The 13286-nt window shown below is 56.1% G+C and overlaps 1 protein-coding gene across 2 annotated transcripts in view; it reads left to right on the forward strand.

Moving 5' to 3' along the window:
- Nucleotides 1–1953: 1953 nt before the first annotated feature.
- The window catches only part of CDH23 (cadherin related 23), a 74286-nt gene continuing 62953 nt past the window's right edge, over nucleotides 1954–13286 (forward strand). Inside the window, exons 1-3 of one of the 2 annotated variants that reach the window (XM_035329582.1) lie at nucleotides 1954–1970; nucleotides 10172–10243; nucleotides 11603–11680. In XM_035329582.1, the coding sequence (XP_035185473.1) occupies nucleotides 10177–10243; nucleotides 11603–11680 (145 nt within the window). In that variant the 5' untranslated portion in view covers nucleotides 1954–1970; nucleotides 10172–10176. Of the gene's footprint in view, nucleotides 1971–3071; nucleotides 3208–10171; nucleotides 10244–11602; nucleotides 11681–13286 lie in introns of those variants that run through there. The other variant, XM_035329581.1, reaches the window with a different exon arrangement.

Raw genomic sequence — 13286 nt, forward strand, 5'->3', positions numbered from 1 at the left:
TAATTTGTACTATATTTACACGGCAGCGCTCAACAGTTTTTTTTAAATGGAAGCGAGGAAAACGCTGTCGAATGAATTGTTACAAAAAAGCCCCGTTTGCCATTCCAGCAGGGGGGAAGAAAGAGGGATAAAAATCACCGTCCTAGGGACGTTCTGTTCGTCAGATCTGGGTATTTTTTCCCTTGATTTGTGAGCCTAATGCGAGGAGAAGGAGCCGCAGATGCATGCTGAATTCTGCAGGGAACATATGCATGCATTTAAATCATTTACAGCATTTACTGGTGCAATTGTAAGGCACATTATTTTCCTGCATTTGTAATTAGGCTCCAAGCAGATGGCGAAGGACTGTAGCTTGTGATTAGACCGGCTTGTGCTCTGCCGGGCTGCACGGGGAGAACAAACCGCGCTCGGAAAGTTTCTCCCCTAATTCCCCCCTGCGCCGCTCCCGGTGCTCAGCCGCACGCGACGTGCCACCCGCTTTGATGAATGCTTTTAATATGAAGAGGAAGAGGCTGGAAGTGGGAGCAGGCTCCGCGCAGGATGCCCCACGAGCCTTGTGTGTGCCCCGTGTCTTTGGCCGTCCCCGGGGCAACGTGAGGTTGGGTCTTCATCCCTAGGACGTGGCTCCTGCTTTAAATGCGCCACCGGGGAGCATCACTTTCTGTCATTTGGTTGGACGAGATGGTGCTGCAGGCCCTTTCCAACCCTGTGTTTCTGTGAGTCTGTGATTGTGGTTCTAGGACCGAGCAGCAGCAGCCCAAGTGCCAGCAGCATCTCCATGCCAAAACCACGCTGTATTTCCCCGCACCTTTGCTTCAACAGCCAAGACCCACCTCTTGCCATCCTGCAGCCACATCGAGAAGCCTTCACCGGGTGTTATTTATTTATTTATTTATTTATTTTTCCCTCCTCTTTCTCATTTCCCTGGCTTTGCCTTCTTCATTCGCGGCTGTGCCAGCTCGGCCCGGACGGCCCGCCGTGCGGGGCAAGGCGCAGAGCGGAGCGGGGCAGAGCTCCGGGAAGGAAGGAAGCAAGGCGGAGGGTGCTGTGCGGGAGCCGTGCCTGTAGATGGCACCTTCCCCTCTGCCTGCGCCGAAACGGGAGCAAAAAACCGGCTGGGAGACGCGGGGATGCTCGTGGGGCCCCGCAGGCTGGCCCCAGGGGGACAAGGGGTTCCTGTCGCGATAGTCGCCACGCTCTGTGGATCCCGATAAAAAAGTCAGCTGTTCTTTCGGCTCTTTTCAGAGGGAGAAGACACCAGCTACCCCATCGCTTTGCTCAGATTCCTCGTCCGCCTTTCACTCACAAACCGCTAAAAAAAAATCACGATCCTGGTATCGGCCTTCAAGGTCCGTGGGAAACGGACCTGGAAATTAATTTCCCACCCGAAAAACGCCTCTCTGGCAGCCCCTGGGCTCCGCGGCGTTGCACAGGTGGTCACAAAAAAAAACCCCAGTGCGAGTCCTGCACAAATTAATTCTGTGAATTTGCTGAAGTCCAGCAAAAAAAATAAATAAAAAATAAAAAGGTCCACGTGCGAGTGGGGTGGCAGGCTGAGGGCTGCGGCATTTAGGAGCGGGGTGAGAATCAAGCAGGGGAGAGATGTTCTTTATTTAAATAGGCACGTTAGCCTGAGAGCAAACCCGGGCACGATGTGAAGGTGTCGTTTCTTAGGGCGCTGCACCTCGGGGACTTCTCTCCAACCCCCATGGGTGCCGCATCCCGCCTGGCGCGGGGCTGGCTCTGCTATGTGCGCTTCGGGGGGGGCTCCCAAATCCCAAGGGTTCCCAAATCCCAAGGGCTCCCCAGGGCCGTGGGGGCATGGGAGCAGCCCCCTGCCCAACCCTAATCAATCGGCGGAGGAGCCGAGGTAATTGCATAATTAGCAGAAGCTGTGCGAGAGAGGCAAGGGTTTAATTATCCCCTCCCGCCCCTGCCGAGGGGCTTGCTCCCGGAGGAGGGAGGTGCAGGTGAGTGCGTGTGGCTCCACGAGGGGCTTCAGGGATGGAAACAGCTCCTTTGGGGTTTTAATTAGGAGCTGCTCGGGGTGGGGTATTGGGGTGAGGTCCCCTGAGACGGGGGGTGGCTGTGGGTTTGTGTATGTGTGCAGGGCAGGACCCGAAGCCCTGTCCATTTGGGGGGCTGCCTTGTTCCAGGAGGGGTTTATGGGGCTCTGTTGCTTCCAAAAAAAAAAAATGAGAAATGGGGTGAAAGTGGTGAAATTGGCTGCCATCTTTAGGGTCTTTGTAGGGGTGGCTTGGGCTGGAGACAGGGACCTGCCCCGTGATGTCCTGTGGGGATCAGGCTGAGGATGGGGATGAGGTGTGGGGATGCCACCTGCTCTTCCCGTGGCTTTTAGGGACGAATGTCCTGCCGAAGGCTGATGCCCCTCTCAATGCAGGGCCCTGGGCGAGCAGGAGCTGCGCTGGCTGTGAGCACGCTGGGCTGACAACCACCCTCTCCGTGGGGAGGGGACTGGTGCAACCCCGATCCCCCTGGGGTCGCGTCGTTCCTCCTGCCCCTACCCAGGCTTTTGCGAGGCCACGGCTGCACCGTGGTCACTCGTGGGGTCGGCGGGGACTTCTGGCACGAAGGGTCGGAGGCGTGCGTTGCTAGCTCCGTGATGATAAGGCCGTGTTAGAAACCGAGGCACCCAAGGGAGAGGAACAACAACCGCTGCGCGCCCGGCGCCGTGCCGCTGCGCTGCCCGTATCGCGTTCCCGCTCATGTATGATTTACGCCCCGCTCCCCGGCCGGCCAGCACAGGGAGGCAGCACCCCGACAGCACCCCGGGGGCTTGGGCAGAAGGGCTGGCTCAAAACTTGACGCTCCCCGGGCTGAAGTTTCTTTGCGAGACGCAGGGGTGGGCGTGCAGGGGCCGCTTTCCAGCTGGACCCCGCGCCCCCGGGGGGGGCTGAGCGTGGTCCCCAGCCCCTGGGGGTGCTGAGCAGGGGCTTTGGGGCAGGCAGCTCGGGGTGAGGGGGCTGAACTCCCCCTTACCTGGGCGAGGGGCGCTGCGCCAGCCTCCGCTGCGCCGCTCGGGCTCCTGCCCACCCCTTCCTCCTCCTCCTCCTCTTCCTCCTCCTCCTGCTGCTGCTGCCTGGGCTCGCTCGGCGGCGCGGCTGGCGGCCGGGGGGGGGCTCAGGGCTGGCTCTGGGACCGGCCCCCGCCACAGGTGATGTCCCCAAGGGCTGCGCCCCGCCACAGGTAATGTCCCCCCCCGCCGGGCTGCGTGGGTGCCGCGTGGGTTTGCACGGGAGGGATGCGCGGGGCTGTGTCGTCCCCCCCTTTTTTCCCCCCCGGGCTTTGAGCCCCCTTATCCCTCCCCGGCATCTTTGCTTCTGCCGAGGGGACTACTTGTTTGGGGTGAGCATCCTCACCGTTATTGTCATATATATATATTATTTTTTTTTTTGGGGGGGGGGGGGGGGGTGGCTGGGAGAGAGGAGCTAGGGAGGATTCAGCGCCGTGCTCTCCATGGCAGGAGCCAGAGCATTCAGTTCTCCTCGCTTTGGGCAAAAAAAGATGGGCTTGTGGCTGCTGGTCTGACCCCAGACCACAAAGCAACCACCTCCCCAGCCCTTTATCCCCCTCCCTGCTCTATGTTTTTGAGCCTGGATTAAAGGAGGAGGAAAAAGCTGTAAACTTTCCCGGGCTGAACTTGTGCAAAGGGCAGTGAGTGTGGGAGCGTGCGGGAGGCTGGAGTTAAAGCCGGGCTGCAGCTGCCTCCGAGAGGTGCCTCGGGGCTGGCAGTGGCCAAGCAGGGCTCAATTGGAAGGAAGGAGATTTCTTTAATCCCCTCCAAAACCCGTATTAAACGGGAAAACAGTTTTTCAAAGAGCCGAACTCGCCCCAAGCGGTTTCTTGTTATTTCTTGAGAAAATGCTTTATTTAAGATTTATTTTCCCCCTACTTCTTTGCTTGCTCATCTTTTCATTAATCTCTGACAAAGCTGGGCAGTCCTCTTTTATTTAAATAAATCCTTCCCTGGCCACCTCAGAAGCTGACCCCCGTGCACAGCCAGCTCGGTGCTGGCCAGGCATCTCCAGCTTCGAGCCGGCTGCGGCTTTCATTTAAATAAAACCCTCAAACTTCAAGAGCGAGGTCTGCTCCCTGTTAAAAATGGCCAGCTAAATGATGTTAGCCTCCCTTTTAACCATCGGACTTGGGGCTTCGTTAGGAGGGCTGAGGTTGTGAGGCAGGCACGGCTTTTCCTTGGTTTGATCAGCCCAGCACCGACCCTCTTGTTGCGATCCAACACCGAAGGCTGGGGATGCCCCAGGGAGGTAAATAACAGCCTGTGCCCAGTCACTATTTAAAATAGAGGTGTGGGGCTTCGTTATCAGCATTTAATTGGGCAAATAACCAAAATCCATGGTGCTGGTAGTAAAGATCTGCCGAAAAAAGAAAAAAACACAATGGTGCTGCCAGCCCCCTCGTGCCAAGCACTGCCACCTCCCTGAGCTACCCCTTTTAGTTATTTTATCATTTTTTTTGGTGGGGTGTTATGCTGGAATGGGAAGTTTTCCATGCTGGTGTGTTTTTTGTGTCCTTTGTTTGCATTTTCCTGTGTGGTGAGGCCCCCAAAGCCCTCCCGGTGGCAGGGCAGGTGTGGGGGTGCCCACGAGGTCCCCAGCGCATCGTGCACCGGCCGGGAGCAGAGACCTGGAGCACGCTTTATTCCGTGTGCCATCCCCATGGGAAAGCTGCTTTTGTCAAAATCCAGGCAGGCAATGAGGGAGGGAGTTTGAATGTTGCCTCTCCCCCTTCCCCTGGGGAGGAAATCGGATTTTTTTCTGCTTTGCCACCCCTCCCTCCCCAGCCCCGTGCTCTGGTTTTGGAGGGCGCGCCGTGCGCTTTGCGGCACAGAGTCGAGAGCGTGTCATCAGAGCACGATGTGGTGCTTTAGGACCGAGTTGTAAAACATTCCCTTTATGGGCAACTGTAAAAATGGATGTTCTCCTTTCTTATTTTTTATTTTTTGGTGATAAGCGAGAGAAACAATGATCACAAGAAGCAGGAGCTGCAGAGCCTGGCTGGACCTGGGAAGGGCACCTAGGCGATGCTCAGGGAGGCTGCATGTCCCCCAGGAGCTGCACCCAAAAATAAGGGGGTGGTAGCAGCAGGGATGGCTTCTGCTGCTCCCAGCTGGTGCCCAGCCTGAGGTCTGACAGCTTCCCTGCCATCCTGATGGGGATGGGCAGAGAAAGAGGGAGAACTTCCCCCGGAGCAGCCAGGGTGGTGAGGATGTCTCAAAAGGGCTGAATTGATTAAGTTTCTGAAATGTTTGGCACAGCTGGTGTCGAGCACTGGTTCTTTGTAAATTAGGTGATGGGGCTGGCTGGCTGAGGGGCTGTGGCCTCTCATTAGGGTGAGAAGCATCACCCTGCTTGCAGCCCTGCTCTGCAGGAGTGTTTGGGCACAGGCTGTGCTCTCTCCAAATTTTTCTGGAGGTTTGTTTTCAGACTAAATGCTTGCCTGGGGTCTGAGCACAAATACTTGCAAGTGTGTGTCCCAGAACTTCTCCTCTCCCTGCTTTCTCTGGTAACATCCTCAATAAGGCTGCAGGAGGACAAGGGTTAGTTTGGGACCTTTGTGGCCCGAGACCTACAAATATTTTAAATTCATGCCTTCACGCTGCTCCGGGATCCTATTTCAGCTCGTGGGCTGTGCAGCTGAGCTGGGGAGTCCCCGTGCTTTCCACGAGGCTCACCCAAGTCTTGCAGATATCTGGAATATTACCAGGGGCTGGAACGATGTTTCTGCCTGGTTTCTGTGGTCGTGTGGTCCCGTGGCTTTCAGCAAGGCTTTTTCCATCCCCAGGCTGAATTGCTTTGCCCCACTCTAGCCGTTGCACCACATGTGTACCCTTCAGGGGAGAAAGGTGCCCTTTGGGACGTAAAATCACCAGGAAATGGGGTTCCTGGTGGAAATAAGGGGCTGCTGATGCCTGGGGAGCCACAGCTCTGAGGAGGACATGGACAGGGACTGGGGCCCTACAGGTGCTGAGCATCAGCTGTGCTGAACACCTTCAATTTTCATCCTGCTCCTCCTGCTTTCAGGGTCTGGAGTGGCAGCATTCAAGGCTAAGGGCTTATCATTTATTTCCCCCTAAGTAGCCCTGTCTCTACCTGTCTCTGCCAAGCTCTGTTTTTTGGCTGGTTTTCCACCTCCCCTTTCCACGCTGGCACCATCTGCTCCTTGGTGGCTCCATCTCCACCGCCTTGGCTCCTTGTCGGGGAGCCCGGTGGCTTGGTCTCCCTACCTCCTTCTTGGGCTGCTCCAGCCTAGGAGAGGTTTTGTGATGGAAAATGGTTGCTAGTCACCCCAGGCATCATAGCAACTGGAGCTGCAGGCTCAGAGCTGCCCTAGCCAAAAACAAAAATAAAAATATATATATATAAAAAAATGGGGCATCTTCCGTTGACCCAAGAGAGACGGTGCCTTCACGGTGGAAGGATGCTGCAGCAGGGGATGTGTCCCCTTCCCAAAGACCCCAGGGTGGTTGGATATTGCCTGGTGTTGATATTGCCAGGTACAGCTGATGCTCAGGCTCGCAGCTCTGTTCCTAGGTGACTTTGTGTAGGGTTACCACAGCTGAAGCCTGCTGCTTGTACAGGGCCGTGGGGCTGTTGGGATTGCTTTATGGCTCTTGGAGAGCTCATTTCTCTTCCAAGTGGGACAAAGTTTTCTTGCCCGGACTGAAGTCCAGATGTTTCTGCTCAAATGGGATGTTTTCTTTTGGACCGGAGCCTTTGGTTACCCGATAAGCCCGCGTTGCCTTGCCCCTAATGCTCGTTTCCTATCGGAAAAACAAACACTTTCTGGCAGCCCACAACAAACATTTAAACTCCCTTCCTTGTTTCGAGAGAGGATTGAGCTGGTGTAAATGTGGGAAGCTTTTCTCTGGGCTCAGAGAGGGAAGCAGGCAGCATCCCGAGCCCCTCTCCCTGCGTGCGGCGGCGCTCCCTGCCCGGGGCTCCCACCCTCCCCGCCGAGGAGCACACGAGTGTGCCGGCCCGTGTTTATTTAACGGGGGAATTTTTCCCCTCGCCGCGGGGAATAGAATAAAAAAGGGCAAGTTTTTTCACTGGGAACAAATCTCATTTTCAAGAGTCCTGACAAAATGAGCCATAAAATTACAATATTTCAGAGTGCTTCGTAATTCTAGCGCAGACGGCTCTTCATCATGGAATCTGAAAGCTCAGAAAATATAAAACTCATTAGATTAAAATAAACCACCTACTGCGTGGAAGAAAAGCTTATTTATCAATATCAATTTACTTCTGATTACCCTGTTCTGCAATTTGTTATTTTTAGGAATTATGATTTGTGTATTGCTCATGCCAATACATGGAGGGGAAAAAAAAAAAAATTAACTTTTCCCCCCACCACCACCTTTTGAATCCTAGTTATTGTAGAGACCCAGCTAAGGAGTCATGAGGAATTAAATAAAGTGGCTTCTTGGCTGTGCTTGCGGCTGGGGGAACGACAGGTGGGATGTGCGGTGGTGGATTGGGGTGGAGGGCCGGGTGCTGGTGGGGGCAGCCCCCAGACCCCACCTTGGCTCTGCAGTGGGTTTTAGGAGGGGGTTCTCCCATGCGTGTTTGGTGGTGACCCTCACGGCTGGGTGTCCTGCGTGATGGCATCCACGGAGCATCTCGGGGGGGGCTTTGAGTCCATCTAGGAGCAGACGCTGCTGGTGGGCAGCGCTGAATGCTGATTTCTGGGGACCAGCCATGGGCAGAGCCGTGGCTTGCTCTGTGTCCCCAGAGGAGATGCTTTTGGGGAAGGAGCAGAGAACCTGTGTACCTTTTTTCCTTGCATGGAAAAGCCATGGGGGAGGCGCTTTGATTTACACTCTCATTTCTCCTTTATGCTCCTGGAACAGCGCGGTGCTAACGGGGAGGCTGCCGCGATAAATCCGAGGCACAAATATTGCGGCGATGGCTGGGGGAGAGGGGACCAGGTGGGGGGAAAGGGGCTGGGGGCTGCTTGGGAACGCCAGCAGCTTGAATGTGAGAGCATCTCTGGCAGCGTGGCGCAGCCGCTGCTGCTCCGACGGAGGCAATTACGGGTGTTTTGTGTGCGTGCAAACAGCTTTGCTATGCGAGCCCCCCAGCAGCGCGTGTAAAAATAACCGGTACAGGTGCACAGCCTGGAAGGCGCCGCTCGAGCACCCCGGGAGTGATGCACAGCCCCGGCACGTCCCTGCTCCCGTCCGTGCTTCTTGGAGGGGAGATGCTGGCGGGCTCGGGGCGCGTGGCTGCCAGCTTTGCTTGGAGCAGAGCATGCGGTGGTGGGTGGCTGCTCCTCCTAGCCAGGCGGGTGGGATCCTCCTGCCGGGTGTGTTATTGGCACGGGGACCTTTTGTGGGCTGTGTCTCGGAGCTGCAGACCTCCAGAGCTAAAGGAGAAGCAGCTCCTAACACCCCTTGGGGACCTCAGTAGGGAGAGGTGAGGTGAGATGTGTGGATGTTGGGCTGGTGGTTGGGTTTGGTGACCCTCAAGGTCTGTTCCAACCAAGGTTATTCCATGATTTCACCAATTATTTGGTCTGTCCATGAACCAGCATGCAGGAAAACCACGGTGGTGCCCTGTGCTCCGCACTCCCTGCAGTTTATCCGTGCTAACTTCACTCCTAAATGTGGTGGGTGCCATTTGTGCACCCCTAAACGCGGCATTTCCCAGCGAAGGACGCAGCTGGGACAGGCGGGATTAAAAAGCTCTGCTGGTCTTGAGCTGCTTCCTAAACCTCCGAGCCCCCGACTCCTAAAGCAGCCGTCTGCAGAGCTGTAGAGGCTCCTCTGGCTCGCATCCGTCACCGTTTAATACGGCGCTGTCTGCTGCCTCCCGTGCCTCGGGGACCGGTTGGGAAGCCTCTGGTTCAGCGTTAGCGCCTTGGCAGCCGGGAGACCACGGTTAAGTTCCTAGAGACGACTTGCCCAGGGACATTATTATGCTGCGTGCTGCTCCGAAGGCTCCCTACAAAGAGCCTCTTCCAGGCACAAGGTGCAATTTAATGTGCTCTTAGTCACAATCTTAAAGTTCTCCCCCGAGACTTCTCGATCCCGCTCCTAAATTTGCAATATTCGAGTGAACCATCTCTGAGAGCCAGTGAAGAGCTGCGCTGTTAATGAAGACAGACAAAAATCAAAATGACATTTCAGGCAATTACTTACATAATGAAGTGACTGACTCGGAATATACAATATTTAGATTTATCATGACACTCGAAAGGGATGCTGTCAACCGCCTTTATTTCTGCATCGCGCAAATTGTTTTTCCACTGCCCTGTTGCTTTTTAATCGTGGTCTGTGAAGCTGGGAAATAACGTTTCCGCTCACTCGGGCTTACAGAGGCGCTGCTTTAGGAGAAAGTTGGTGCTTTCCTCGGTGGTGTTCCTGCCCTGCACACTGCAGAGGGGCTCGGATGCTCTGCTGGCACCGAGCACGTGGAGTTGGGGCACTTGCTGGGGGTGGCAGCTTGAGTTCTCCTGCCCTGCCTGTGTTGTGGACCTTCAGCAAGTTTTGGGGGGAGTTCAGCATGCTGATCCTAAAAGTTGAGCAGTGCTGACCCCAGTTATCTTCCCGGGCTTGTGCTGAATTCCCTAAAGGTGCCCCAAAAATGCACCGTGCTGTTCTTCCTGCCTGCGTGCGTCCCTTCTCCTCCTGGAGGCTCTCCTGCTGTAAAATAGCTGAAGAAATTGAAATTTAAGGCCTTTTCTGCGGAAACGGTGACAGAGTTGTTATGAACTGTCTTCTCTGGCACGTCTATCAGTAAAAATAAAATACACGCAGCTATTACTCCGAGCCTCCTGGAGCAGCATCCGCCCCTTCCTGCAGCACTGGGGCTGGGCTGGGGGCTCCCAGCAGGGTGAGGGGGGCGGCTTCGTATCCCCGTGGCTCATCCCCTGCAGGGGATGGGTGGCCCTGTGGGTAGAGGGAAAGGAACCAAGCGAGCCATGGAGGTGTAACTGTTCTGCTCCTTGGCTTCCCTGATGTGCTTTGAGGCGCCTTGGTGAGGCGTCCTGCAGGAAATCTGAGCTTTCACAAAATGCCAATGTGTCTAACGAGCCAGCTGGGGCAGGACCGCATCCCGCAGCCTGCTTTGGGAAGGAGAGACAACATCCCTGGTGTCCGGACTTAACGTTGAGTGTTTTTCTTTGACAGGAACCATGAGGCGTCCCGCTGCTGCCAGCAACCTTCTGCTGTGCCTGCTGGCCCTGGGGCTGGTCCCTGTGGGTAAGTAAGGCTCCTGGCTGGTACCTGCCCTGCTTGGCATCCTGGCCGTGCGCTGGCTGCTCTTTTTGGGGCAGACCTGCTGAGTGCCATCCAGACCCCTCCTGGAGGAGGGCAGGTGGGATGGGAGAGGAGGAGGAGGAGGAGCAGGGTGTGCTGGTGGCCCCAGCGGATGCTCCTGGTGCATCCGAGTGGGGGGAACCTTGGCAGCTTCCGGGGGGGGGTCACATCTGGTGGTGGACGTGGTGGCAGGCACGGTGCTGGGTCACCTCGTGCGCCCCAAACCTGCAGGCAGCCGGAGGGAGCAGGCAAAAGGCGGGGATGTAAGCCGGAGGCTCGTTAGCTGTTTAACAGCGGAGGTATTACTGTAACACTGCGCTTTCAACAGCAAAATGATTACCTGAACGGCGCTGTAATATATGCCGTGAGGGAAATAGCTCCTCTCCGAGCTGCTCGAGCCCTCCTGTAATTCCAGCTGGAGCAAGTGCCAGCTCGCAGAGGAGCGCAGGGCGTGCAGAGGCAGGGCCGTGACGGATGCTCTCCCTCTTCGGTGCCTGTGTTTCTGGCAGGGGACCCTGTGTCAGGTGCTATCCTCTCCACCCACGCTCACGGGGGTCCCTTGAAGGAAGATTTAGCTTATTTTTGGTACACCGCTAACATTAAGAGATGCGTTTTGAAGCCCGGCAGCACGCAGGAAGGAGCCCCCTGTGGAAAGCGCTGCTTGGTGCCACCTGGCCCCGTCAGAAGCTGCTGGCCCTGTGATGGCCAGCAGGCATGAGCAAGCTCCGAAGCCTCCTGAGATGCCATTAGTTCCAAATAACCCAGCTGGGCATGGGGTATTTGGGCTAAGACCTCCTCTCGCCCCTTTCTACCTGTCCCTAACGAGGCGGTGGCACGGGGGCTGCGCTGCCGCTCCTCCAGCTGCCTGAAAAAGGGAGCAGAAACAAGCGAGCCTGGTTATTAAAGGTGAAAGGAGGCAATTAGAGGGAAAGGCGATTGTGCCGTGGGAGAAGGGAGGGAGACGCGTGAGGCCTCGCCGGGATGGCTGACAAGGCGAAAGGCTCTCAGCCGTGGGAGCAAAGCAAGGTATTAATCAGGCGCTAAAACAATAATTGATGCCCTCAGTCCCCCTCTGCCTCCACCCTGCCAAGGAAAATACTAAAAAAAAAAAAAAAAAAGGAAAGGTGGTGGCTTCCGTGGGAGCCATCCCTGCCCTTCTCCAGCTGGGTTTGGGGTTGGTTTGGGGGCACCCCTCACCATCCCCGCACCCAGCTGTGTCTGATCCCCCTCTCTGCCCTGAGCTTCTCCTGCCCTTGCAAGGCCACTAAAAAAAAAAACCTCTAATTTTTGTCCTTTTTCCAGGCTGGGGCAACCGGCTGCCCTACTTCATAAACTACTTCTTCGACACCTACCTGCTGATCAACGAGGACACCCCTGTGGGTAAGTGCTGTGCACCGGCGGGGTGGGCCTGCCAAGCCCACGCTGGGCAAGGCCCATAAAAATAAATAAGAAAAGAGCAATTCCATTTGATCATTTGGGACTCTTTTGGCCTGTGGGTTCAGGCTGGTAGCTGAAGCTCTGGCTTGTCCTTTCTGGCTGCTTTTGTGCCCAAGTGAGATGGGGGGAGGGCGCGTGCCTGCCACGGGGTGCTTCTGGTTTGGTCTGCTCAGAGCAGTGTCCTTAGGAATGCTCAGCAGGTGGGAAGATTGAACTGACTTCTTCCTGATGTGGCTGTTAGCTGCTGGGTGAATTACCCCGTGTGCTGTGGGGAGAGGTGTTCGGGTGTTTTCCCAGTCGGCCTGGGGCTGTTACCCCGGTGCCGTGGGACCTGCTGCTGCAGCTCGGTCCTGGGTGGCAGCGGGCTCCTGAAGCACCCAGGGCGCAGGGATGGGAGCAGGATCTCCAGACATAAATCACGACTGAGCTTGCTGAGAGAGCTTTTGGAGGGGAGGGAGGACAGCCCTATAGTGCATTTGTCCCTTTGAGACAGCTCACGGTGGCCCTGCAGCAGGTGGTGACCACCAGGGGCAGATCAGTGCCCCCTGCTCTGGTCCATTCTCCACGTGCTCAGGCTGGTGCTGAGGTGCTGCCCCGCTCCCAGCACCTGCTGTGCCTTTCCTCCTGCAAATACCGGAGCGTGGAGCTGCTGGAATACGCTGTCAGGGACCTGGGAGTGCGTGCAGGGTCGTGGTGCGCGTCCATGCGTGTGTTGGTGCCCTTGGATGCAAAAAAAAAAAAAAAAAAATCATAATAAATCTTGGTTTTCTTCTGATTGACAGCTGTAGCTTATTTTTATTTCTTTATTTAGCCGGTGATTGGTTTGTAGTAAATGCAGAAATCGACCTGGTCGTTCTCGGCCTCTTTCCAGGCTCTCAGTCCATTAAACTTGTGCTCTTCAATCAGGGCTCATGACTGGCTTTTAATGCTGGAGGAATCGATTGTGAGCCCTCGTGAGCAGCAGCGGAGGGTGGCCAGGAGGTGATGGAGGCCCCTTCTCGTGTGCTTCCACCTCCACCTCCTGCTTTCTCTGGCCGTGCAGTTGCGTGGCTGCCTCAACAGACTGCTCATGCCGTGCCCAGATTGCCACCAGAGCGCTTGGGGGCTGGAGGAGTCTCCTCTAGTGCTCCTTCGGCTCAACCATCACGTCCAGCAGTGCCGAGAGGCATCTGCCTCGTCTTGACCTTCCCCTCGACTGCATCCTTTGCAGGGTTTGGGGTGGTAGGCAGGGCCTGGAGCCTCGCTGGCTGGTTTGGGAGAGATGCTGCTGGCTGCTGAGGTCCGTGCGAGGAGCATCTTGAGGAGAAGCTCTGGCGGAGCAGCAGCAGGCTGCCTGGGGAGCTGGGTCCTGCAGCGATGCTCAGCTTTATGTGCAGTGCCAAGCACCACTCAGAGCTGCCGCTCGGGTGGCTTCACTCACGCTACTGCAGAAAGCAAGCTACGAGCAATGTAAAGAAAGGAAGGAATTTAGTGGGAACATTTTCTGATGATTTTTTATTATTATTTGGGGGGGGGGGGGGGGGGGGGGGGGGGGGGGGGGGGGGGGGGG

The sequence above is a fragment of the Oxyura jamaicensis genome, chromosome 6, assembly GCF_011077185.1.
Source record: "Oxyura jamaicensis isolate SHBP4307 breed ruddy duck chromosome 6, BPBGC_Ojam_1.0, whole genome shotgun sequence".
Taxonomy (NCBI): Eukaryota; Metazoa; Chordata; class Aves; order Anseriformes; family Anatidae; genus Oxyura; species Oxyura jamaicensis.